General features: G+C 41.1%; 1 protein-coding gene across 1 annotated transcript in view; it reads right to left on the bottom strand.

The window, feature by feature from the left end:
- LOC132871725 (receptor-type tyrosine-protein phosphatase S-like) overlaps positions 1-26,854 on the bottom strand; it is a 328,962-nt gene that overhangs the window by 230,561 nt on the left and 71,547 nt on the right. Inside the window, exons 3-5 of the mRNA XM_060906174.1 lie at positions 22,001-22,126; positions 10,480-10,625; positions 6,026-6,167 (exon numbers count right to left, since the gene is read on the bottom strand). Of these exons, the coding sequence (XP_060762157.1) occupies positions 6,026-6,167; positions 10,480-10,625; positions 22,001-22,094 (382 nt within the window). The 5' untranslated portion in view covers positions 22,095-22,126. The remainder of the gene's footprint in view (positions 1-6,025; positions 6,168-10,479; positions 10,626-22,000; positions 22,127-26,854) is intronic.

Below are 26,854 nucleotides of genomic sequence, written 5' to 3'. Positions count from 1 at the left end.
GACACATCCACACACACACACAAAAAAAATACGCAAGTTAATCAAAAGAATTTTAATTTTGAACCGGTTCACCATTTTGACAACATGTGTCTAGTCAGTGGGAAAACACTGGGAGTGACGTCATCGGAGTGAAATGTCGGGAATTATTATACATACAGGACACTTTTTCGATAGAATAAAAACGTATTCTATTCCCTTCTAGTGGGTTTATTGATAGCATGCAATATTGTTAGCATATCGCTTATCCTACATGTATTACGTCACTCTACCCAATGGAGAATGAGCGTTGAATATGATTTACGATATTGCATGGTTGTCAAGACAACATGACGTTATACGTCAGAGACGTAAAACTTCCGTGCTAGCGAGTGACTATTGCCCCTTTTCCACCAAAGCAGTTCCAGGGCTGGTTCGGGGCCAGTGCTTAGTTTGGAACCGGGTTTTCTGTTTCCACTGACAAAAAACTGGCTCTGGGCCAGAAAAACCGGTTCCAGGCTAGCACCAACTCTCTGCTGGGCCAGAGGAAAGAACCGCTTACATCAGCGGGGTGGCGGAGTTGTTAAGACCAACAACAATAACAAGACCGCGAAAGATCGCCATTTTTAAGCAACGAGAAGCAGCAGCTGTACAAACGCGAAGTCATCCATTATTATTATTGTTGTTTTTGCTTCGATATTCGCGCCAAGGTTTATGCAAACGTAGCGACATAACTGACGTATACAACGATGTAACTGACGTATACAGCGATGTAATGACGTGGCTTCCCTTAGCACCGCGAGCTATGGAAAAGCAAACTGGTTCTCAGCTGGCTCGCAAGTTGAATGAGTTGTGAACCAGCACCAGCACTGGCCCCGAACCAGCCCTGGAACTGATTTGGTGGAAAAGGGGTATATGACAATTTGTAAACAAACCAGGCCGCCAGGTTTGCTTCGTTAAAAGTGGAAGATTTTGAGAGAATTTTCTGCCAGGTCGCTCCATTGTGTGGAGTTGTCGATGTTGATTTTAAAAGTAACTAAGTAAATTACACAGGGAAAATAATAATAATAATAATAATAATAATCGGCTTGACTGTGCTAACGTTGATGTTCGCTAACACTACACCGGCTGGAAGGTAACTGGACTGCCGCGCTAACAGCACCAAGTCGCGGGTAAGCTCGCGCTGGCCTTCGAGAATGCTGATATGAAGAAAGTGTGTATGTATAATAATAATAATAATAATATTGGCTGGCTTTTTTCCGTGGTATATCAGATATATTCCATTCAGCCACTCGTCTTCAACTCATTCAATATCATGCTAGCTGAATGGAATATATCTGATAGACCGCTCCATGCCAGCCAATATTATTTATATATGTCACTATCAGCTAACATGATATTGAACAAGTTGAAGACGAGTGCTAGCTGAATGGAATATATCTGATATACCATGAAATAAAGCCAGCCAATATTACTTAAATATGTCGCTCAGATCCGCAATGTATTTCGTATGAAAAATGCGAGTTTTTCAACACGAGACGATAAATTTCATATCTTCAAACCAAAGTGTGATGCTCTTTTTATTATATAGACACATTCACAAAAAAAAAGTACCCAAATTTATCAAAACAATTCACTGATTTCCTTTCGAGTGACATATAGAGATTTATATCACCGTTTTGGTTCTCCATGCCCCAGATGTAGCTCGTATGAAAAATAGTAGTGGTGTATTTCCCAGTAAAACACTCATGTCCATAAAATATAAAGACATATTTCTGAAGGACATGTATCATTTAGGGCGGCATGGTGGTGTAGTGGTTAGCGCTGTCACCTCACAGCAAGAAAGTCCTGGGTTCAAGCCCCAGGGCCGGCGAGGGCCTTTCTGTGTGGAGTTTGCATGTTCTCCCCGTGTCCGCGTGGGTTTCCTCCGAGTGCTCCGGTTTCCCCCACAGTCCAAAGACATGCAGGTTAGGTTAACTGGTGACTCTAAATTGACCGTAGGTGTGAGTGTGAATGGTTGTCTGTGTCTATGTGTCAGCCCTGTGATGACCTGGCGACTTGTCCAGGGTGTACCCCGCCTTTCGCCCGTAGTCAGCTGGGATAGACTCCAGCTTGCCTGCGACCCTGTAGAACAGGATAAAGCGGCTAGAGATGATGAGATGTATCATTTACTGCGTTAACGATGTAAGGCGAGACACCACAGGTGAACATGGCCATTTTTTGCAATATTCTATAAAGAATATGTTGTTTAGTATTAGAATAATTAATTTATGCAAATGAGTTACTGTTTAAATGATTAGCGCACATTTGCATACTGAATTAAACTAACAATCTAAGGTTAAAGTTTACTCAAAGTGAAGATGATTTCAAGAAAAAGATTTTCACAGATGTCAGCCCTGTGATGACCTGGCGACTTGTCGAGGGTGTACCCCGCCTTTCGCCCGTAGTCAGCTGGGATAGGCTCCAGCTTGCCTGCGACCCTGTAGAACAGGATAACGCGGCTACAGATAATGAGATGAGATGAGATTTTCACAGATATGTTTGCTGCAATATCATTTGTATCTTTGTATCTTGTTTCATCACCAAATTTGAGAAATTCCTCGATATTTTAATTATAAACAGGGATCTTAATGTATTGAGATGTAAAATCTTAATAATGCAGGTCAAATGTTTGTTTCTGAATATAGAAGAAAGTGATTTTTAAGAAAAATTACAACGTGACTTCCTATGCTTGCGCCCAAGTTAGTGAGGTTTATAAGGTTTATAAAAGAAATTGACATGTACGATATCATAATACAACCCTGATTCCAAAAAAGTTGGGACAAAGTACAAATTGTAAATAAAAACGGAATGCAATGATGTGGAAGTTTCAAAATTCCATATTTTATTCAGAATAGAACATAGATGACATATCAAATGTTTAAACTGAGAAAATGTATCATTTAAAGAGAAAAATTAGGTGATTTTAAATTTCATGACAACAACACGTCTCAAAAAAGTTGGGACAAGGCCATGTTTACCACTGTGAGACATCCCCTTTTCTCTTTACAACAGTCTGTAAACGTCTGGGGACTGAGGAGACAAGTTGCTCAAGTTTAGGGATAGGAATGTTAACCCATTCTTGTCTAATGTAGGATTCTAGTTGCTCAACTGTCTTAGGTCTTTTTTGTCGTATCTTCCGTTTTATGATGCACCAAATGTTTTCTATGGGTGAAAGATCTGGACTGCAGGCTGGCCAGTTCAGTACCCGGACCCTTCTTCTACGTAGCCATGATGCTGTAATTGATGCAGTATGTGGTTTGGCATTGTCATGTTGGAAAATGCAAGGTCTTCCCTGAAAGAGATGTCATCTGGATGGGAGCATATGTTGCTCTAGAACCTGGATATACCTTTCAGCATTGATGGTGTCTTTCCAGATGTGTAAACTGCCCATGCCACACGCACTAATGCAACCCCATACCATCAGAGATGCAGGCTTCTGAACTGAGCGCTGATAACAACTTGGGTCGTCCTTCTCCTCTTTAGTCCAAATGACACGGCGTCCCTGATTTCCATAAAGAACTTCAAATTTTGATTTGTCTGACCACAGAACAGTTTTCCACTTTGCCACAGTCCATTTTAAATGAGCCTTGGCCCAGAGAAGACGTCTGCGCTTCTGGATCATGTTTAGATATGGCTTCTTCTTTGAACTATAGAGTTTTAGCTGGCAACGGCGGATGGCACAGTGAATTGTGTTCACAGATAATGTTCTCTGGAAATATTCCTGAGCCCATTTTGTGATTTCCAATACAGAAGCATGCCTGTATGTGATGCAGTGCCGTCTAAGGGCCCGAAGATCACGGGCACCCAGTATGGTTTTCTGGCCTTGACCCTTACGCACAGAGATTCTTCCAGATTCTCTGAATCTTTTGATGATATTATGCACTGTAGATGATGATATGTTCAATCTCTTTGCAATTTTACACTGTCGAACTCCTTTCTGATATTGCTCCACTATTTGTCGGCGCAGAATTAGGGGGATTGGTGATCCTCTTCCCATCTTTACTTCTGAGAGCCGCTGCCACTCCAAGATGCTCTTTTTATACCCAGTCATGTTAATGACCTATTGCCAATTGACCTAATGAGTTGCAATTTGGTCCTCCAGCTGTTCCTTTTTTGTACCTTTAACTTTTCCAGCCTCTTATTGCCCCTGTCCCAACTTTTTTGAGATGTGCTGCTGTCATGAAATTTCAAATGAGCCAATATTTGGCATGAAATTTCAAAATGTCTCACTTTCGACATTTGATATGTTGTCTATGTTCTATTGTGAATACAATATCAGTTTTTGAGATTTGTAAATTATTGCATTCCGTTTTTATTTACAATTTGTACTTTGTCCCAACATCGGGGTTGTATATTACACAGACATGAGTGTTTTACTGGGAAATACCACACTCGTATTTTTCATACGAGCTACATCCGGGACATGGAGAACCAAAACCGTGACATAAATCTCTATGTCACTCGTGAATAAATCAATGGATTGTTTTGATAAATTTGGGTACTTTTTGTTTGTGAATGTGTCGATATAATAAAAAGAAAAATCACATGTTGGCTTGAAGATATGAAGTTTATCTTCTCGTGTTGAAAAACAAACATTTTTCATACGAAATGCATCGCGGATCTGAGTGACATATTTCCTGATATTTCACACCGATGACGTCACTCCCAGTGTTTTCCCGCTGACCTGACATGCGTTCTCAAAATGGAGAACTGGTTCAAATTAAAATTCTTTTCATTAATTTGCATATTTTTTTGTGGATGTGTCCATATAGTATAAAGAACATTCCACGGTGGTACAAATATATAAAGTTTTCACTCGTTAGCTTTGCTCACTCATGAAACATCTATTCACCACATGAAGATAAACTTCACACCTTCACGCAACCATGTAATATCCTCTATGTATATCCAGGCTTGTAGTACTCGAGTCCGACTCGTGCCCTAATTTTAAGGACTCGTGACTTGATTTGGACTTAAGCACTGATGACTTGGACTTGAACTCGTGCGTTAACTGCATTCGGACTCGTAAATTGGAGACGAGGAGTCTGATTTTTTTCTTTGTTTTTTGTAACGTGCCATAATAATTTGGCAAAAGATATTTATATCTACATTAATTTTTATACTAATTTAGTGCAAGAGAATGCACAGTCACCTGTTCATACATCGTGTTCAGGAACAAACTAACGTTAATGGCGCTAAAATGCCTGGAGAGAAGCCCCTAGGATTGTCCGCTTTGCTTATACAGACTTCTCGTGCAGTGGGAAAAATGCACCACTGTGTGCTCCATATGTAGAAGAACTATCGAGGAGACGACGGGGACAACCTCGAACTTCAATCGTCATTTGGCAAAACTTCACTCAGAGAAGGAAGTGACACGCTATGTTCATTGCTCTGTTGATAGCGGGCCTTGCTTGCTGACTGATGAACTAGCGAGTGTTAACCCTCTCTCACATTATTTACCCTGTTGATAGTGGGCGGGGCTTGTGTCGGACTCAACTCGGATCAGTAGAGGACTCAACTTGGACTTGACTCGAAATTTTCTTTAAATGACTCGGACTTGAACGCTGGGGACTTGAGACTTGACTCAGACTTGAGGTTTAGTGACTCGACTACAACACTGTGTATATCACACACAGACTGACAACCAAGGTTTTCAGGGATATATGGCATGACGTGTTTATGCCAAGTGGGCAGAGCTTAAGCCTTCTTCATATTTGTGTTGAGTTTTGATATTTTATGACTACAGTTTCAGAGAAAACATATTATACATGCAATTTAGCCAAAAGTCTAAAAAAAAATTTTTTTACCAAAATTGTCATTTCTACCTGTAAAATCTTACCATAAGCGCAATTAACATTTCCTAATGCAGCAAAATGATGGTATGATGACATATTACATCGCTATGCTGGATGTATAGTACAGCATACTGCATGTTGACTTATAAAAAAGATTTTCCTTCACAATGACGATAATAAAATGTGACACTGACAGAAAACATGGAGTTTACCTCTGATAATGGACAGCTTGGAGGTGACTGCGATTTCGCCCTCGCTGTTCCGGGCCACACACTCATAAACATTCTCGTCCCGTGGTGCTCGCAGTGGCTGGATACGAAGCACCGCCCCCGCTCCTTCATCAAACTCTATGGTCTGGGCCAAGAAGAGAAAAGTGGATTAACACAGTATTTCAGATGAAAGTAGATCAGAATCAGTGTTTGCTCTAGAATTATTAGCACCCTTCAAGAGAAAAACCTCAGAGCTTTCAACACAAAAGAGACAGATTGCTGTTAATGTGCACAAGTCAAGTAACAGATCTATAAATACAAACAAAAAATACTGAACAAGAATAGTTAAGTAGAAGAAGTAGAATCAGGACCAAAATGCTGCACCTGAATTTTGTAAAGCCTCACTGGGATGAGAACTGGAATCATACAGCATGGACTGCATGAGGAAGACGATCTGATACGTCATATTTGATCCATTAGGTTTACTTTTAGAGCATTATGATATTTTAGTCCATACCCGATTGCCTCTACTGAAAGGTTAAGTCTGGGAATTGTTCAACAACAAAATGACCTGAAATATACAATGCAATCAAAATAGAAAACGTTGCAAAATGGCTACCTCACGCTCAGAATTTGAATCGTATTGGAAATTTGTAAACTACATTTTAAAAGCCAATTGCATTATCAAACCTAAGAATATGAAGGTCCTGCATGGAGAAGATCCTGTTTCCACTTGGATATTTCGTGTGTCTTGAATATCAAGGTTTATAGCGAGATACAATAAAAGACACATTTTTAAATCTGATCACTCGAACCTCTTCGGGATGGGGTCTGAAACACATTTTAATCAAACTATCAAATCAAGGTATATACTGTCTTTATCAGCATCCAAACCACATTTCTCTAACTGTTACCAAATATCATTAAGAATCATGATTTTGATGCTGTAACCATTTTTCATTCATTAAGCAACGTTTATCTAACATCTCATAATAGTTTATTATCTTTTTAAAGATTTTTTTGGGCTTTTTTCACCTTTATTGGATAGGACAGTGTAGAGACAGGAAATGAGCAGGAGAGAGAGACAGGGAGGGATCGGGAAATGACCTCGGGTCGAAATCGAACCCAGGTCCCCAGATTTATGGTATGGCGCCTTATCCACCTGAGCCACGACACCCCTAGTTTATTATCTTTAAAGCAGTCAAATGTGGAGAGCACACTAAGTACAGTGTCTTGCAAAAGTATTCATCCCCCTTGGTGTTTGTCCTGTTTTGTCGCATTACAAGATGGAGTTAAAATGGATTTTTGGGGGATTAGGACCATTTGATTTACACAACATGCCTACCACTTTAAAAGGTGCACATTGTTGTTTTATTGCAACACAAACAATAATTAAGATGAAAAAGCAGAAATCTGGAGTGTGCATAGGTATTCACCCCCTTTCGTATGAAACCCCTAAATAAGAGCTGGTCCAACCAATTCACTTCATAAGTCACATAATTAGTTGTTTAAGATCCACCTGTGTGCAATCAGTGTCACATGATCTGTCACATGATGTCTGTATAAATCAACCTGTTCTGGAAGGACCCTGACTCTGCAACACTACTAAACAAGCAACATGAAAACCAAGGAGCATCCAAACAGGTCAGAGACAAAGTTGTGGAGAAGTATAGATCAGGGTTGGGTTAGAAAAAAATCCCAAACTCTGAATATCCCATGGAGCACCATTATAGCAAAATGGAAAGAATATGGCACTACTACAAACCTGACAAGAGAAGGCCGCCCACCAAAACTCACAGACCAGGCAAGGACAGCATTAATCAGAGACGCAACAAAGACACCAAAGAGAACACTGAAGGAGCTGCAAAGATCCACAGTGGAGATGGGAGTATCTGTCCATAGGATCACTTTAAGTTGGACACTCCACAGAGTGGGGCTTTATGGAAGAGTGGCCAGAAAAAAGTCATTGCTTAAGAAAACATGTTTGGAGTTTGCCCAACAGCATGTGGCAGACTCCCCAAACACATGGAAGAAGATTCTCTGGTCAAATGAGACTAAAATTGATTTTTTTTAGTCATCATGGGAAATGCTATGTGTGGCGCAAACCCAACACCCTGAGAACACCATTCCTACAGTGAAGCATGGTGGTGGCAGCATCATGCTGTGGGGATATTTTTCATCTGCAGGGGCAGGAAAGCCGGTCAGGACTGAAGGAAAGATGGATGGCACTAAATACAGGGCAATTCTGGAGGAAAACCTGTTTGAGTTGGCCAGAGGTTTGAGACTGAGATGAAGGTTCACAGTCTAGCAGGACAATGACCCTAAACATACTGCTAAAGTGACACTGGAGTGGTTTAAAGGGAAACATTTAAATGTCTTGGAATGGCCTAATCAAAGCCCAAACCTCAATCCAATTGAGAATCTGTGGCAGAACTTGAAGACTGCTGTACACCAACGCAACCCATCTAACTTGAATGAGTTGGAGCAGTTTCACCTTGAGGAATGGGCAAAAATCCCAGTGGCTAGATGTGCTAAGCTAATAGAGATATACCCCAAGAGACTTGCAGCTGTAATTGTAGCAAAAGGTGGCTCTACGAAATATGACTTTGGAGGGGTGAATACCTATGCACACTTCAGATTTCTGTTTTTTTTTCATCTTAATTATTGTTTGTGTCACAATAAAACAACAATTTGCACCGTATGGTAGGCATGTTGTGTAAATCAAATGGTCCTCACCCCTCAAAAATCCATTTTAATTCCAGCTTGTAATGAGACAAAACCAAGGGGGATGAATACTTTTGCAAGACACTATCTATCTATCTATAGCAACTAGTGGGTGTCTAATCCAATAAACCAATTTGCATATTAACACGTAATACAGCATACAGATACGGATCTCAGCCTGTCTGGCTTTAGTCCACATTACCAGGTCTAAGTGATCTGATTTTATGCCTTAATGTGACACAGGTCTGGTTTGTTTGTTTTTTAGGACACTGAAATCTCATCTTTCCGAATCAGACCCCAAGCCACATGGTCCTAGACTGGATACATATCCGATAAGTGGCCATGAGACAAAGTGTGAAGTCAGATCGAATTTATTTCTTTTCACAAAGCACAAACACATCAATTTCATCATCATCATCTACAAATACAGTCAGCAGAGTTGCAAAACAACAACGGAGGGTAGTAAGACCAGTGATTATATTCAGAGACGAAATGGGGAGATTGGTGATTCATTCGATGTTTGAAGAATTAATTCAATCAAAACTAAACATGCAACGATTCACTTGATTCACGATTCGATTCACGGCACACCGTGAGGCGACACCGCTAACCACTACACCACCGTGCCGCCCAGAATTGTTGTGCTTAAACAAAGCTATACAGCATGATTTAGCAGATGTTTCATTTCAGCTTGGGTGTATTAAATTCTTTGTTTATGAAGGGTGCTCATAATTCTGTCGCTGACAGTAAACATTGACAGAGGTTTCTCCTTTCGAAATTCCACTTAACGTGTCACTTACTGTTTAGTGTCAGAGTTTCACACTGAATACCTTCACATGAACTCCTGTTGTTTCCATTTTATTCTTGTTTGCGTTTTAGAGTTTCGCTGCGAGTGCAATAGGTTGTCGGCAACAGGGTCAGCTGAACATTCCATTGTTTTATGATGGTTTTAATATTATGTACAGTATATGCAGATGCATAAATATTACCATGCATGGTCAGGGCAGAGTCTTTTTTTGTTACTCATGATGGACTGACTTGGTGCGAAAAGGGCTGATTTTGCAAAATAACATAATAAAAAAACTGCACACTGAAGTTCAAACCAGACGAAAGTGCTCGTTCTTTTTCGTGAGTGATATTAATTTGCTTACACTTTTAAGCATTTTCATTGTCACTGCACTATCAGCATATATTTTGTGTTTCTCTGGTTAAACAGAAACGATGAATAAAATCCAGCTCATAAACGACTCTCTGTTCCTGTCAGGCAAATTCATAAAAAATTAAATAAGTCTAAGTACTGCGATGGCAAGGACTGAGCACGTAATCTGTTTATACTGTCTAAAGTGACAGACGTTAAATATTATATCCAAAAACAGAGAGAGATCATACCAAGTGTGAGCTGAAAATGTGAAGAAATGGCATGGATCTGGTTCAAGCTTTTGCTATCATTAAAGATTTATAGAATGTCAAATAAAAAGTCAAAAAAGGAAGAAAATGCATGCATGAGGAGGAAAAAAAGACATTTCACAGAGAGATGGACAGAATTCACCTGCTTTTAGAAGCAAAAGTTACATCTTTTTGGAAAAGAAGAAGCTTTATAAAAAGGAATATATCAGTTGATTCAAGATAAAGATGAAATCCTTCAGGCACTGCAAAGCATGCAAGGCTGTATGAGCTGCTACACAATGCATGAAGAGTGTGTGTGTGTGCATGCACGTAGGTATGCATCTCACCTCTATCCTCTGAGAGTTGACCTTTTTGCCCTTTTTGTTCCAGACGACTTGTGGCTTTGGGTCGCCTGCGGCTTGACACACGAAGGACACCACACCACCGGACACTCCTATCTGATCTGTCGGGATCTTTGTGAACTTGGGGGAAGCTGGAGGGAACAAACACAGCGTCACTAATGCGTGAATAACCAAGAAAAGAAAAAAAAAAATGTATCCAGTTACTGTATTTAGGATTTGCCCTATTCAACAAATAGCCCTATTCGACAACTCTAGTAATCCATATTACATCAAGAACCGTTCAACTAAGTAAAGAGACGACAGTGCATCATTACTTTGACATGAAGTGCCTTTTAAATAATAAAAATAAAGAAAAACTAGATAAAGACTGTGACTAAAGTCACAGTAATTTGCGCTCGCTGTTACAAACCAGGACGTCTGGTCACCATACCCTGTAGATCCGGAACGGTAAGAGATAGAGAATGATGCTTAGTGAGGAAAAGTTGTGTCCTGCCGCCCTGAACAAAATAAAAAACAAGAGTCATCAGGAGATGACACATCCCCCTGGCCCCCACATTAAACCCCACTCCAAATTTTCCGAAGTTGAATTGGTTGCCATGGAAATACGGAAAAAATAAAAATCACAGAAATCCCAAAATGTCAAAAGGCACAAGTCCTCTAGTCACTTAACATAACTGTCAGGTTTCGTGAAAAAATTCCTAATAGTTTTTGAGTTGTGCACCAGAAACTAAAATATTTACAGACGGACAGAGCAATAGCTATATCCCCCTGCATTATATGGCGGGGGGATTAAAAAAACTGATTAAAAAAAATCATTAAAATTGACAGAGTTATAAGTGATTGAAAAAAATCCCATTTTTCACAGATCATTCTGGTTAAGTGATCCAGATCAGCACCAAAAGTCACAGCAATGTAATTCAGCCCAGAGGTATTCTTCATATGAAATTTGGTGATGATTGATTAAAAACTGAGGGAGAAATAGCGTCCTAAAAACCTTAGGAGAAGAAGAAGAAGAAAGTGGAAAGATCCTGAGTGAGAGCCACAATAATTAACCGCTGTATTTTTCTTTATTAGGTGTCCCCAAACCTTTGCCTGGTACTATGCATTTAAATGCTTAACCCCTAATGGTCAGTTGATGGTAAGGGCTGTAACACAATGCCACTATCTGCATCTTTATCTGTTTAGTGGTCAATGTATTCATATCTGTATCTGTATTTGAATTTAATTACAGCGATTAGTAGCAATGTGCAGAACTCCAGAACCTACTGGATACCATTCTTCAATCTCAGCTACCCATGAATTCATAAACAGTGTCTCAAACTGTGATGATTGTTTAGAGTTGAGAATAATATGATCAGATTTACTTCTGTTTTGGGGTTTGTTATATTCTAGAAAGGTTTACCAGGCCATGCTAAAAGAATCTACTATGAATACTAATGAATGTAGTCTTTGTCCCACAAGCTTAATACTCGTTCCCTTCAAGCTCAAGCCCACATCACGTGATCGTGACTGAAGGGCACACAGAGAGCGCAGACCTCCGCCAAGGACAACAGTCGGCTCTTCTGTGATCTGCAAATCTGCAACCGTAACCACTTTATATGTCTGGATGAGCCGTACTTACTCGCAAGGATTCAGCAGCCTGTTTGTTTCACATTAAGACATATTTACAGGACTTCTTTCTATATTACATTTGAGCAACTAGCCTACAAATATATCACTGGTACCCATGAATGTGGATTGTGACATGGAGTCATCGTATTTCTACACTGGCTATGTTTTGTCACTATTGAACTTTACTGCCATTTACTAGATTTTAAGCTGTACGGCTTTGTTAAGTGCAGACTTCCATCAAGGGCAAATGCTGTATCTTGCAATGTTTGCAAAAGTGAAACGAAATTCGTGGCTCCGCCCCATGACTCGGATCCGCTCCAAAATTGAACGGGTTCTTCCTTGGCCCTTGCTATACCCTTTCGCGAAGATTCATGGAAATCGGGTTGGTAGGTTTTGAGCAATCCTGTTTAAGGTCAAACAAACGTACTGCACCAAAAACATACATTCTTTGGTGGAGGGATAAAACTTCCTAGTCAGTCAAGTCAAAGTCCCTCTAACACCAGAATCTGGTCTTCCCAGGCAGTCTCCTGTCCCAGTACTAACCAACTCTTTAAGGCATACGGGTGCGGCGCCAATCTCCATTTCGATAGCCCTCAGCCTCTCACCTATACAGCTAGGGTTGCAGTGGGGGGCTAGTCCTCTGGTAACTGCAAGAGTTTGACTTCCCCACTCGCATCTGTATTGCAGCGTACCTTGCCAGACGGTAGTAGGTACCATTTTTATGATGGTCTTTGGTATGACCCAACCACGAGTAGAAGTCGCGATCTCCCAGTTGAGAGGTGGACATGCTAACCACTAGGCCAACTCGCGGTCAAAACCTCCTAGTCCTGATGCATAACTCTATTGTCAACCAGATTAACCTTTCTGAAAACACTAACAAACTACCCCAGTAGTGTACCTCTTATTTGTATCTGTATTCGTATCAGTTTCAAAGTAGAAGTATAATAGTAGTTATGGTTTGAATTTGACATGGGGAGAATATATGCATTCTTTCCATTAGGCTTGATGGCCTAATGGTTAGCAAAGCATTTTTGGGACTAAAAAGTCACTGGTTCGATTCCCTGGACCAGCAAGAATGGTTGAAGTGCCCTTGAGCAAGGCACCTAACACCCAACTGTTCCTCAGGGTATGTTGTACGTCGCTCTGGATAAGAGTATCTGCTAAATGTAATGTAATATAAGCCCTGGGTGCAGGTCACATGACCAAAATATCTGAACCTGATTGGCTTATAGTGAGTTGCTAGGTTTTTCCTGATCAGAAGTATCTAATGCCGCTTTTCCACTACCAACGCGGCTCAGTTGGGCTGAGCCATGCCGTGCTGAGTTGGGCTGAGTCGAGCTGAGTGGGGCTGTTGGAGTTGCATTTTGACTACAACCGCGCTGAACCGTGGTGGCTGGAAGTGGGTGGACACATTGGGTGGAGTTAGCGAAAGTGGGTGGACGTCACGTGATGTCGTTAGGCGGCGCAAACAGTGACATCACTGACCTTTTAAGCGGTAGTCTCACAACCCGGAGAGTAAACAATAAACATGGAGGACATGGAATCGTTAGTGTTGCTGGTCTCGGTGCTGTGGCTTGTTGTCGCCGACAACGCCAACAGATACTGGCAAGAGCGTATAGATGAGGCGAGGCGCATAAGGCTTCATAATTCTCGTAATTCTCCTTCTTCTGGGTTTACGGTGTTTACAGATCCCAGCGTGCTCGCGGGGCGTGTGTGGGCGTGTGAGGACACTCCTCCTCACCAATCAGTGCACAGGGGAGTGTCTCCTCACGCCCCTAGCCTCACTCAGCTTGGTTTGGCTCGCTTCAGCCCTACTCCAAAACTGTGCGAGTTTTGGGGGCTGAGCAGGGCTGAAGCGAGCTGAGTCGTGCTGTTCTTAGATAGTCGAAACGCGAGCCGTGTCGGGCTGAAGTGAGCTGAAGCGAGCTGAAGTGAGCTGAAAAAGGGTAGTGGAAAAGGGCCATAACTGTATGACGCAGGGTACTTCCAGATCAATATCTTGGAATGTTGTGGGAATGTTTGCAATGATAGTGTGGCTAATGACGGGGCAAAGCCTCGTCCCGAAATGATTCTGATTGATGATTTTGACGAAAACGTGACTAGGCTTTTCCAGACCAGAGTGGTGCATGACCTTTTCTTAACTGACTGTGAAGACACCAGGATACTCTAATGAAGCTAATGCTAACTCTGTTTCTCTCTGAAGTATGCCTGGACAATTGTGTTTTTGGGACCAAAAGGTTGCCGGTTTGATTCCCTGGACCAGCAAGAATGGCTGAACTGCCCTTGAGCAAGGCACCTAACCCCCAACTGTTCCCCAGGGTATGTTGTACGTCGCTCTGGATAAGAGCATCTGCTAAATGCTATTAATGTAATGCAATGTAATGACTGAAAATAGCATTGGAAATCACTTACAGATCCAATGGTCACGATGGCGATAAAATTGGGAGATTTAAATATCTATTGGAAAACATGGTACCTGCAGCTTTCAACTTGACAAAAATAAATGGTGCTGTGTCTCGTATTAAGTGATTCCTATTTCACCTATTAGTCATTTATTAACATTAATAGACTTTGTTGCCTGATTTCAGTGCAGGGCAGAAAACCTTAGTTTCCCTTCTCCGTCCTTGCCAAACAGAAGAATCCATGAGTGTCTTTGCATACAAAAAATGAACAAGGGAATAAATTAAGAAAATGAAGCACCGTGTTGTTTATCAGGGCTACTTACATTAACGAAACAAGAATTTAATAAGTATCTCTGCTGCTCTTCACCACAGACCGCATGCACAGATAGTTTATATGATTTTTCTTCTTTCAATTTTATAATGAGGGCGGCACGGTGTTTAGCACTGTCACGTCACAGCAAGAAGTTTCTGGGTTCAAGCCCAGTGGCTGATGGGGGTCTTTCTGTGTGGAGTTTGCATGTTCTCCCCGTGTCTGTGTGGGTTTCCTCACACAGTCCAAAGACATGTGGTTAGGTTAACATGGGGCAGCCATGGGCTGAAGTGCCCTTGAACAAGGCACCTAACCCCCAACCGCTCCCTGGGTGCTGTAGCATCGCTGCCCACTGCGCTGTGTGTGTGTTCACTGTTTCAGATGTGTTAAATGCAGAGGATAAACTTGAGTGTGCATGTGACAAATAAAGCCTTCTTCTTCAATACATGTTACGAATGTTTGACCACACCCCCGCTTTTCCCTTCTCTATGATCGATCTGTTTGGGGGCACGAATCAATAGGACGATGGTGTTTTGTACAATAGTATGACATGAGCCTACTTTCCATCCGTCTTTAAACCTTCTGTTTTCATCATCCAGCTTTTTTTAATCGAGTCATGCTATCAATTTGCTAATTAGACCAGAGAGGGTAGTTGAAATGAAAATCAATGAAAGTCTGAAAACTCTTCTCTTTCTGAACAAACGTCTCTAGGCCCATAGCTAGTCTGATGAGCTGCCTAGAGTTAAATCATTTGTTCAATAAATGCATGTGATTGGATAAACCACAACATTGGATCTGCAACAGAAGCCGAGCTGGTTCAGGATTACAAATTTAGAGCTGCTATGGCCATGTTTAACAGAATTTGTCCAAGTACTCAGTTCAGTCAAATAAAAAACCTTCCTGGGTACACATCTGGAACGCGGTCCACCAGTTACTGAGCCCTGATGTAGATTATGTGTCAGTCCACCAGATTTTCATACCAGATGCTCAGATTACGGATTTTGACTTCATACATGTCAACCTTTGGTCAATCAAACCTGTATAACCAACCTCCAAAATCCGTATTTCCCTTATAAAATCCGTATAAGATGCAAATTAAAATAATTTACCTAAAATTTGAATGATAATTAACAATGATATATCCCAGTTACTTTTTATTCAATATTAATAACAATAAACCTTCAGAATGAATACAAAGCTCCAATGTTTGACAAAAACACAAAGTGTTATCAGCGTAGTTACGAAGGAAATACTTCGTTGTTTGGAGACAGGTTTCACCGAGTGGCTGTTATGCACGAGACTTCATATTAGCCACAAAGTCAGGAAAATCTGTTCGTAAAATTACGTTATAATGACCAAATACAATGAAAAGTATTTTTCCAGTCTCACCTGTGAAAGGTAATCCCATGTGATCTCGTTTGGACGGTAAACCTGTTGGTACAGTTAAACGCAGCACATGAATGAGGCATCTTTATTCTCGGCTACTGTCTAGACGCTATACCAGAGACGGTTGAAGAATCTCCACTTTGCCACATCCAATATGGCGGCGAGGATGACGTATGATTCTACGCAGAAGGAGGCGTCTATGTTTATATGTCTATGACTTCACGGTTGGCGGGATTCTCACAATGCGGTGTGCGCATGATCAAAAGTGGAACGAAGTCTCGCTACCACAAGATAACGCACGATTTCATGAGACTCTTTACTGGCTGTCTGTGGTGTACAGTATGTTTGTAAATGTTATGCGCTCTTTTATCATCATGAGAATTGATTATAGCTCTAAATAAATATTGAAGTTTTTTTAAAGAATCCGTATAACTTTATTTATACGCCCGTATACTACGTTTATTGAATCAAATCCATATAAAATACGGACATTCCGTATAGGTTGACATGTATGTGACTTATACCTGCTGCATTAAACTACCAAGCCTCTGTGTGCAGGAAAAACAAACTAAAGTGAAACTGGATCAAGGGAAGTTACTGTAAATCTGACATGAAATAATGTGCACGCAACCCAAAATGGTCCATTTTCCAGGCATTGACGACAAATGATAGATACAGAACCTTGTGAATCCATCAGGAGACAATCTTGACTGTAGATTATTGGCAGATTTTGCAAATTTGTTGAGCAACAGACCACATAATGCTGCTCGGAAGGTCAAGAAAACACACGGTGAACTATTAGCACTACCAAGCAAATGTTGCACGAAAACTGCACACGCATGATCAACGCGTTTTCACTACAAATCAAAATGTCATTCGGTGATTTTTATGGCAGGAGGAAGATCTATACTTGTCTCAGTCGTGGATGATGTTAAAAGCGGTAAATGTATCCCGTAGGGTTGCTAGTGAGGCGATTATTCGTTGATAGTTACTGGATCTGGTGCAAAATGGTGCAAAATATTGCGTGCTTTTCAACGGCATTTCTACGCATTCTGTAAACAGAGCACCTGGTAGAAAAAAAATCCCTGGCACAATACATATTATAACGAAAATAATACAATAACTATGCGATACAAGTCCATCCATTCTGTCAAGAGACGACTGAAATGTTCATGCACTGGCTTGAACACACACACTGCTCCCTCCCTATTCTCTACAATGATATTCAACACTTAACAGATGCTTTTAACTTGTTCTGCAGCAAACAGTATTTCACAATTTGCCATAATAAGGCGAGTAGAAGGTGCATAAAGCCCAGAAACACAGCTGCTCTATTGACCTGCAGGAAGTTGCAATCAATACATGAATGCAGCTCGGTGCTCATAGCATAAAAGCTTTAAACAGCAACAAATAGAGTAAACAAGATTATCCAAAACACAACCCGACGATTGCAGAGTGCACAATAAATTCAACAAGGTCATTCTTAGTCGTGTTACACCTACTGACTTCGGCATAACAGAAACGTTGCTATTACGCACATGCTGGCGAGCGTGAGCCGGAGGGCAGATTTGTGTCAGAAAGCGACAAATGCTGTAATGAAATAAAAGGCTAATATTTCACGACGGACAAAAAGTTGGGGCGGTGTGAGTGGCACTCGCCATCCGATTTAGTGCTCTTCTGTCAATGTGCCGACGGGAAGCGATAAATACGACACCGCTGTAATTCCGCGGCTGAATCTAATAAAGCGCGGCTGAGCTCGGCCCCCATCCTCTTGACTCCGGATGCAGAGTGGATCAAATTCCCGCCGGACACTGAATTGCGTGTGTGTGCATGTGTGTGTGGGGAGAGAGGGGTGGCTGGGGGGGTGGGGGAGGTTGTAGTCATAGATACCAGCATTACCAAATGGAGGATCATTGCCTCCATGTCCTGTTGCCATAGCGTCGGTTCAAACAGAGCCGACAGCGGGCTCACACTCATCTGTCAGGGCTAAGTCAGGCCTGGTCCTCACTATGGCAACCAGATCCCACACCTCCTCTCTCCACCCACCCGCCTATTTCCCCATTTTTCATTCGGAGATGAGCGTTTCTTCACGTTTCTGCCTGCCTGGGTAAAGCTACAGCGAATCAAGCTTTTATTACAAAAGGGGGACCAAAAGTATTTAACGTACTAATCGGATACGGATAGAAAGGAGAACAATTAGTAGGAGATGTGTGATGGTGATGGAGGCAGAAAAAAAAAAAAGATGGCACGTACAAGTGTGAGTGAGGAAAAAAAAAATAGCTGACTGACTTAAATATTCCCAGGCAGCGCGATAGAAAGATAGCGGCAGAGAGCAAACTATTGACGAGCTCGAGAGATAAGAAAACAAAAGAAATAAGAAATAGTTGGAGACTGAGTGCTGCTGAGGGGCGTTGTCTCTCAACATCTCTCGTCCTAGCACTCCAGCCTCCGCTATCATATCAGTCAGTGCGCTATCACTGACTCTGCTTTTTCGTGTACGCTTCTGATCTCGCAGAATCTTCCAGAAGCGCTGGGACGTCTTCTGCTCCCTCAGCAACACAAGGCTTTATATCCAGACCTTTCCATGGGGAGCCGTTCCACTGATGTAACTTACACACACCCTTACACACACACACTCTACAGTCTTGCATTTACCCAGTGGCATTTTTTCAACCGTGAAAACAAAAGGACTCAAGACTAAACAACCATGAGGGACGAAAGCGTCAGCTGATGCTTTGTCTTAACCAATGATGTCAGACGCTCCGGTGTGAGTGGAGCACACCATCCCCATGACAACTATCATTAGAAACCAATCAACGCTGGCGGAGAAGGAGGATGTGAAATCATCGTCGGGTATAAACGGGCCACGATCAGGTGAGGTGTTATTATCTGAAACAATTGCGTGAGCAGGAAAAACAGATGGATGAAGGGAGGGTATGATAGGTGTATCTATTCTATAATAATAAATGAAAACGTTATGTTTAGTAGTGACTTTCATGAACACGTTACATGACATAAATCAAATATTACATTAGTGGCATTTAGCAGATGCTCTTATCCAGAGCAACATACAACACACCCAGAGCAGCCTGGGGAGCAGGTGCCTTGCTCAAGGGTATTTCAGCCATTCCTGCTGGTTCAGGGAATCGAACCGACAACCTTTTGGTCCCACAACTGCTTCGCTAACCATTAAGCCCACATAGCAATAAAACCCCAGACTTGTCTGCGTAATCAAGGATAGAGTAATGTCATGAACCCTGGCATACTGTTACTAACCCCACGTTTATTATTTTCCTCCAGCAGGATGGACTATGTCAACTAAATAACATACTCATCCAACCGTTTATCTATTTATAGTTACATGTAATTTTGTGCAATATCCATGAAACAAATTAATTCTACCTCTTGTTAATTACTTCCTGTTATATTATAGTAGCAATAAACATCCGGTCCCTCACCAAACTCTGTTACAAAGCACTGAACCTGGAGACTCCTTTCATAATGTTAAAAGAAGTCTCCTTACGGAAAATTTCGCCATATCAATGATCAACCAGTTGTTATTCGTCATCACTGCTGCTCGATACGAGCATGGCGGGCTCTGAAAGACTACCCAGGCATCTGCGCAGGAGGTTGTGCCAGTTCTAGGGCTTAAGCAGCTTTTCGTCTCTTGCGTTCCTCATCCTCCGCTTTCCGTCTATTGGTTTCAAAAGTCTTAACTCCATTACAGACTCCTCCAGAGCAGCCTATCGGCTGGTGCTGTAGCCCAATCAACAATCCCACACTCTTTAAAGGTTCTTTTTAGGGCATCCTTGTATTTCTTCTTTGGAGCACCAACGCATCTCGTTCCTGTGGCCAGATGACTGAAGAGAAGCTGTTTAGGAAGTCGTTTCGCGTCCATTCTAACACCACCTTGCGAGTCACGGTTACCAGAGGACTAGCCCCCCACTGTAACCCTAGCTACAATTGTGGTCAGAAGTTTACATACAGTGACATGAATGTCATCTTGGATATGAATGTCATGGCAATATTTGGGCTTTCAGTCATTTCTTTGAACTGTTCTTTTTCTGTGGCAGAATGTACAGCATACATCTTTAATTAAAAAAAATTAGTACTCATCGTTTTCCAAAAGACCGGACAATGAGAGAGAAATGGGAGTGCTTGGTCTACACAGGCTGTGCACTTAAACCGTGCAAAGCTCTCTCAGCCTGCTGGCGCTTCCGCGGATAACGTCACGAATCTGGCTCCAGACTCCCTTGGGATTTTTCCAGACGCGTTTTATTTTATTTTTTTCTGCTGTAGACAGATGGCCTTGTGCAAAATTACCCTTCTGGATGAGTGTGTAAAGGGACATACTTTCATATAAAAAAACACGAAATTGGTCCAGAATATGCACTTTAAGCTTAAAACAAGTCCTGACTTCAACCCTATTGAAAATATATGGACCGTGCTTATAAGTCAAGTTCATGCCAAGAAAAAAAAACAAATTTAATTGAACTCTACCAAATCTACCATGAAGAGTCGTGAAATATCCAACCAGAATTCTGCCAGAAGCTTGTTCATGGTAAACAAAAATGTTTCGTCAAGGTGAATCTTGTGAAAAGATTCACCTTGACCCAAATGTTAGGTGTGCTGTATGTATATTTTTGACCCTGTATGTATAATTTTGACCCTGTGTTGATTTCAGAAAACCCAAAGGAAATTAAAACTTGTGCACCAAATTTGTTTTTTTTTTAAGATGTATGCTGACCACAACTGTATATAGGCAAGAGGCCAAGAGCAATGGAAATGGAGATCGGCGCCGCCCAATACGCCCAATTGCATAACACGGGAAGGACTTTAGATTGGATAACACCACCTCAGCCTATTTTGCTGTAGCATAGCCTCGATACTTGTTATGGAGGCTTCATCAAGAATTACAGCACTGCTAACATGATCATACCATTGGACATTCATGATGGATCGTAGGTATCATTGGTGAAATTTCTCAAGTTGTTTTACTTGATATTGGTACAGTTGTTACTATAGAAGCGATAACATATCAGAAGGAGTGCATTAACCCATTGACGCCGGATGCTGCGTCACGCAACATTGCCCCTAGCGCCGGTTGTTGCATAACGCAACATTGCCCCAAATGCCGGTTGCTGCATAACGCAGCATTGTTGATTTGTCATTATTTTCAAGACTCATCTATGTGTTAACAAATGTGTTAGTGTTAATGCTGAATGAGCATGATCCAGTAAAAGCAGAGAATTTTATCTTTTAAATGCAACTTATTTCATGTCTTTATGTGCTTCAGAGGCTGAGATATTGAATTTTTCATAGGCGTTTTCAATTAATTATTTTTATTTCAGAAAACCCTCAGGCAGATGGGGACCTTTTCTAAAAACTGGCTTAGGCATTTGCAGACGTTTTTTTGCAGGCGTTTCAGGCGTCAATGGGTTAATATAAATAGCCAATTTGAATTACTGCTGTCATTACTGTCCGAGCTGCTGTTTGAGAAAATTAATCACCGCCTTCTGACCAATCAGAATTGAGAATTCACCAGTATTGTCGTCTAAACTATATTATATGGTCGTCAATACAGATATTCTACACAAAGCTCAGGATTTCTCCAAAAAGTTTAGCAAATGATAAGAAAACAGTCGGATTAGCATCTAATATCGGGCCCTTGCTATATCGGTACTTGTTAACAGTTCATTATGTAGCCCACTGTCGAAAACCTACACGTACAGGCTCTATGAGATGTTACGTCACATGTTCATGATAAGAATTCATTAATAAAGGCGTGGATACATACACAAGGCATGGCAGGTGCTGGACAGTGAGGAGAGCAGGAGAGCCAGCAGGAGCAAGAGGGAAGAGGGAAACTCGCCAACTGAGCCAGGAGCCATGACGGGGAAGAACACACAATCGTCCAGACACACTGCAGAGAGAAACAGAGTTAGCATTAGCTTCATTAGATTATCCTGGTGGTGACACAGTCAGTTAAGAAAAGGTCATGCACCCATACTCTACTCTGGTCTGGAAAAACCTAGTCATATTTTCATCAAAATCATCAGTCAGACTCATTTTGGGATGAGGTTTTGCCCCTGCATTAGCCACACTAGCATTGCAAAAATTGAAACAACATCTGGAAGTACCCTGTGTTACACAGTTAGACATTTCTGGTCAGGAAAAACCTAGCAACTCACTATAAACCAATCAGGTGCAGATATTTTGGTCATATGACCTGCATACAGGGTATGTATTGTATTACAGGTATTTACCAGACAATCTTATCCAGAGCAACGTACCCAGAAGGGGTTGGGTGCCTTACTCAAGGGCACTTCAGACATTCCTGGTGGTCTAGGAAATTGAACTGGCAACCTTTGGGTCTCAAAGCCACTTCTCTAACTGTTAAGCCATGGCTTCCCGCACATACTTGGAGCTAGTAGTGCATCCTCTCCAGAGATAGGCCAAGCCAAGGCTATCATTCCACAGCCATAAGTTTACCTCTCAAAAGTACAAATTATTTCATAAATACTTTCTATATGGATGGAATAGTAGTGTAATTAGTGAACATGAATTTTCCATTTTTTCCTATAAACTTGATTGAGCAAATTTGTCCAAAGGATCTGGTCAGGTAACACTTAGTAACTCCTCATATAAACCAATAAATCTCCTCTGCATTTAACCCATATGAAGCAGTGAACACACACATATGAGCAATAAGCACACACACATACCCAGAGCAGTGGGAAGCTGTGCTACAGCACCAGGGGAGCAGTTCAGGGTTAGGTGCCTTGCTCAAGGGCAGTTCAGCCCAAGGCCACCCCCATGTTAACCTAACCACATGCCTTTAGACTGTGGGGGAAACCAGAGCACCCGGAGGAAACCCACGCAGACATGGGGAGAACATCCAAACTCCACACAGAAAGGCCCCCGTCAGTCACTGGGCTCGAGCCCAGGGCTTGACATTAAGGGCTGCCCGATTGCCTGGGACAAGTGAAACATGCATTCAGGCAAGTGGGATATGTCCCTGACATACCTGACCGGGCAAGTTGGAATGAGCATATATTACGAACTAGCACCACAAAAATTCGGTTTTTTGATCTTTTATTTTAGTTCCTAGAAGTGTCCCTCACTATGTATCCACCATTATGTCTTGGCTGTTTTCTTATTCTCGGTTTCATTTACTACTTTGCAAAGTTATTTTATATACCCCCGCTGTTGTAGAACGGTAAGCGTACTGTTTATAGACCACTTATGCATGATGTCATGCATCACGTGATAATTACAGCTGGGATCAGACAGACACTGTCTTTCATGCAAGCAAGGCTTAATCTGGCTTCAATATGGTTAATTTTTGCACTGTTTTTGCTTGTTCAAACAGAGAAATAGATGAAAGGCATTACCATCTCCCCGCTATCAAGAAAAATGTTAACAAATAGAAGCAAATGCTTCAAGAACAACGAGGAAATGAGTGGTTAAAGAATACGAGGAGAGGAGCTCAGCCTGAAAACTCCAGAGAAATTCACGATTGTATTTAAAATATATTTTACAAAAACAGAAAGTCGGAAGTGAGGATGGAAGAGTTTGCTTAAAGGTCTCCTTGCATCATTTTTTCATTAATTGTGCGGTGGTCTCTAGTATGAATGAATGCCCTGTGAGCCGGTTTTGGTGAAAAAAATGTTGTGGTTCTCCTGCTTCAGGCTGTTCTAGTTTGCTAGAGGAGTGGGTGGGGGGAGAACGACAGGATTTCAGCTCTTACTCATTAATATTCATGACATGTAAACGTGTTACCTCTGATTGGCTAACAGCACTGTGATGCTACCTCCAGTGAGTCAGAACAAGCGGATGTGGGTGTCTTACTACGGCGAGAGAGAAGGAACAAACCGCGAAGGGAAAAATACCGCGCGCTGACGTCATTGAGGTGCGACGCGAGGAAATAAGAAAAATTCAACAAATGTTTGGGTTTTTACTGAACAAACAAACAAATAAAATGAACGAGTGACTTTAAAAAAAAAGAATGTGGGTGTCTTTGTAAAAACTGTTTTGATTGGCTATTATGGTCTCGACGTTGATGTTTTGACCAATAACAATGTAGATAACACGAATTTTACATCACATTCAACGAGATTTAAACGAGACTAAAGATGGCGACTTACAAATAATGTGTAAACATCGTTGGAGTTAATAAAGTTTGAACAGCACGAAGGAACATACCCCAAACCCCTCGAAATTAATTTAAAAAATTCTCAACGGATTTGGCATCATATAAAAAGGTCGTTTTTTACTCAGAAAAAGCGGAAAACTCTCATCCCTGCCTAGCTTGTGACCATGTCATGCATGCTAACGTGGAGAATATGAACATGCTATTTTGTAACAAAAACCTTCGAACAAAAAGTTCATGTTTTATTACAGCTTGTGAGCTGGTGGTCGATCGTCTTGACAGAACAGATCCAGGGATTAAAAACAACCTCGAAGCAAAACCATTACTGAAGGCACCGAAGTTTGAAAAGTCACTGTGGTTGAAATGATCAGAACACAGTACTAACGCTGCATTATATTTCGCTGGTGGTGTTCCAAAGATAAATTCCAACCATTTCTTCTTCACCGCTTCTATCTTGGGCAAGAAATGCAACGTTGATGTCTTACTGCCACAAATAACACAGGCACGAACTTGTTCAGCCATGTTTTCAACTTGCTGTTAGGTCCTCTTCGTTAGCTACTGACGAGATGGGCTCTGCTCAGTGTTGCCAGATACTGCTGACGTTTTCCAGCCCAAAATATGTTCAAAACCCGCCAAAATACACTTAAAACCGCCCAATCTGGCAACACTGGCTCTGCTATCTCTCCTCGCGCTTAAATCCGAACTTCCTTCCCGTGGGCGGTCGCAAGCCAAGGTGGGCGAGGCCATGAATACTAATTTACGAAGTGACGTAAGATCGTATGGCTTTTTCAGATCCGCTCATTTTTCCGACTATTTTCTTTCATAAGCTAATGCAGGGAATGGGGGTAGATTTACATTTTCACATGCAGCATGCATATGCAACTCGGAGTGAACTATGGTATTTCAAAAAGAGCCAGTATTAAACATTTTTGGTGGAAGGGCACCTTTAAGAATCTTGTTTAATTTTTTTCTGCTCGCATTCGAATCAGCTCCTTCATGAAAGTGTTTGATTTTCTTACAGGTGAAGCCGCTTCCTTATTCGACACAGAAAACCCAGATTGGTTTCAAACAAGTCGGGCATAAAAAACTCAACAAGGAGTGACATGCGCGATAAATCCTGAAAGAACAGAACAGATTAAGAGCAGAAAGAGCTGGAGCTTTGTTTCTGTTATCAGAGGAACACAGTCCTGTGCAAAATATTTATATATCGTTTTTGTTTTTTTGTTATATCATCCACCTCTAGGTTTATTTAAAAAAAAAAACGCACTGTGTCATGACAGACCGGTTGCACTGATTCAGTTACAGGTTGCCAGGTCTGTATAAAACACTCACAACCTGCACACTAAATAATTTTAAACTCAAACATTATCCTGTCCGTCATGACGCAGCGCGGATTTTTATTTTTAACCTAGAGGTGGATGATATAACAAAAAAAAGATATATAAATATTCTCAAACACAGTACTGTTCAAAAGTCTTGGCACCCTATTATTTTCTTCATACAAACTTTGTTATAGAATTCTATTTTATGATTTCTACATTATTGAGTAATAAACCTACAGTCTGAGAGAGTTCTACACAAACACACTGAACTTTACAACAGCTGCATGCACGTGAAATGAAAATAAACCGACTAAGGCAGGAAAAACTATTTTGGATAAAATTGTTATTGTCCGTTACAAGTAAAAAGTAACCAATAACCAAACTTCAACTCAATGTGTAATATTCATTTTATGTTGCAATTCACAATTATTCTATGGTTTTCAAAAAAAAAAAAGTAGTACTGACAAAATAGGGGGCAAGTGGAAATTTACCCCAGGGTTTAAAAGTTAATGTCAAGCCCTGGAACCCAGAACCTTCTTGCTGTGAGGTGACAGTGCTAACCTCTACACTACCATGCTGCCTTACAATGAATATATGAATACAAGAAATCTTAGAGCAAAGCTCCGTAGTCCATCAATGGCTTCGAAGTGAAATATGAAAGACTACAAACCAGATCTTTAGTAAAGCTTGAAAACCAGAAATGAATGGAGCTCGTTATGTCATTACAAATTGCTGAGTTTCATGGGTGACAGTCCACAGTCCAGCGGGAAGATCATTACTGTTCAGGAAATGAACTGTTTCATGCGACAACTGCATTTTAAATGTGATTCCCAAAGAGTCATTTTACAACCATCATTATGCTCTTAAAAGAATTAGGATACTTCATCTAATTACAGATGAAAAAAAAAGAAATATGCAAAACGTGCGTTTTAGCTCTGCTAAAATACAGACTCATTCTGAGTGGAAAATAAATGCTTGAAGAGAACATGTCAATCTTTCATAGCTGAATGTGTTTGTGGATTTATATTTGCTTTGCTTTGTTTAGTTGTATTCATAACACAGTCGGGAATCTGTGCTTCTTAAAGGAGAAGCATCTCCGTTTATGTATTATTTAAAAAAAAATCTGAGTCATAAATAGATAAATGGAAATACTCAAGACCAAAAATTCAAAAATCCA

Source organism: Neoarius graeffei, chromosome 23 (assembly GCF_027579695.1).
Source record: "Neoarius graeffei isolate fNeoGra1 chromosome 23, fNeoGra1.pri, whole genome shotgun sequence".
Lineage (NCBI taxonomy): Eukaryota > Metazoa > Chordata > Actinopteri > Siluriformes > Ariidae > Neoarius > Neoarius graeffei.
This window is presented reverse-complemented; position numbering and strand designations above follow the sequence as displayed.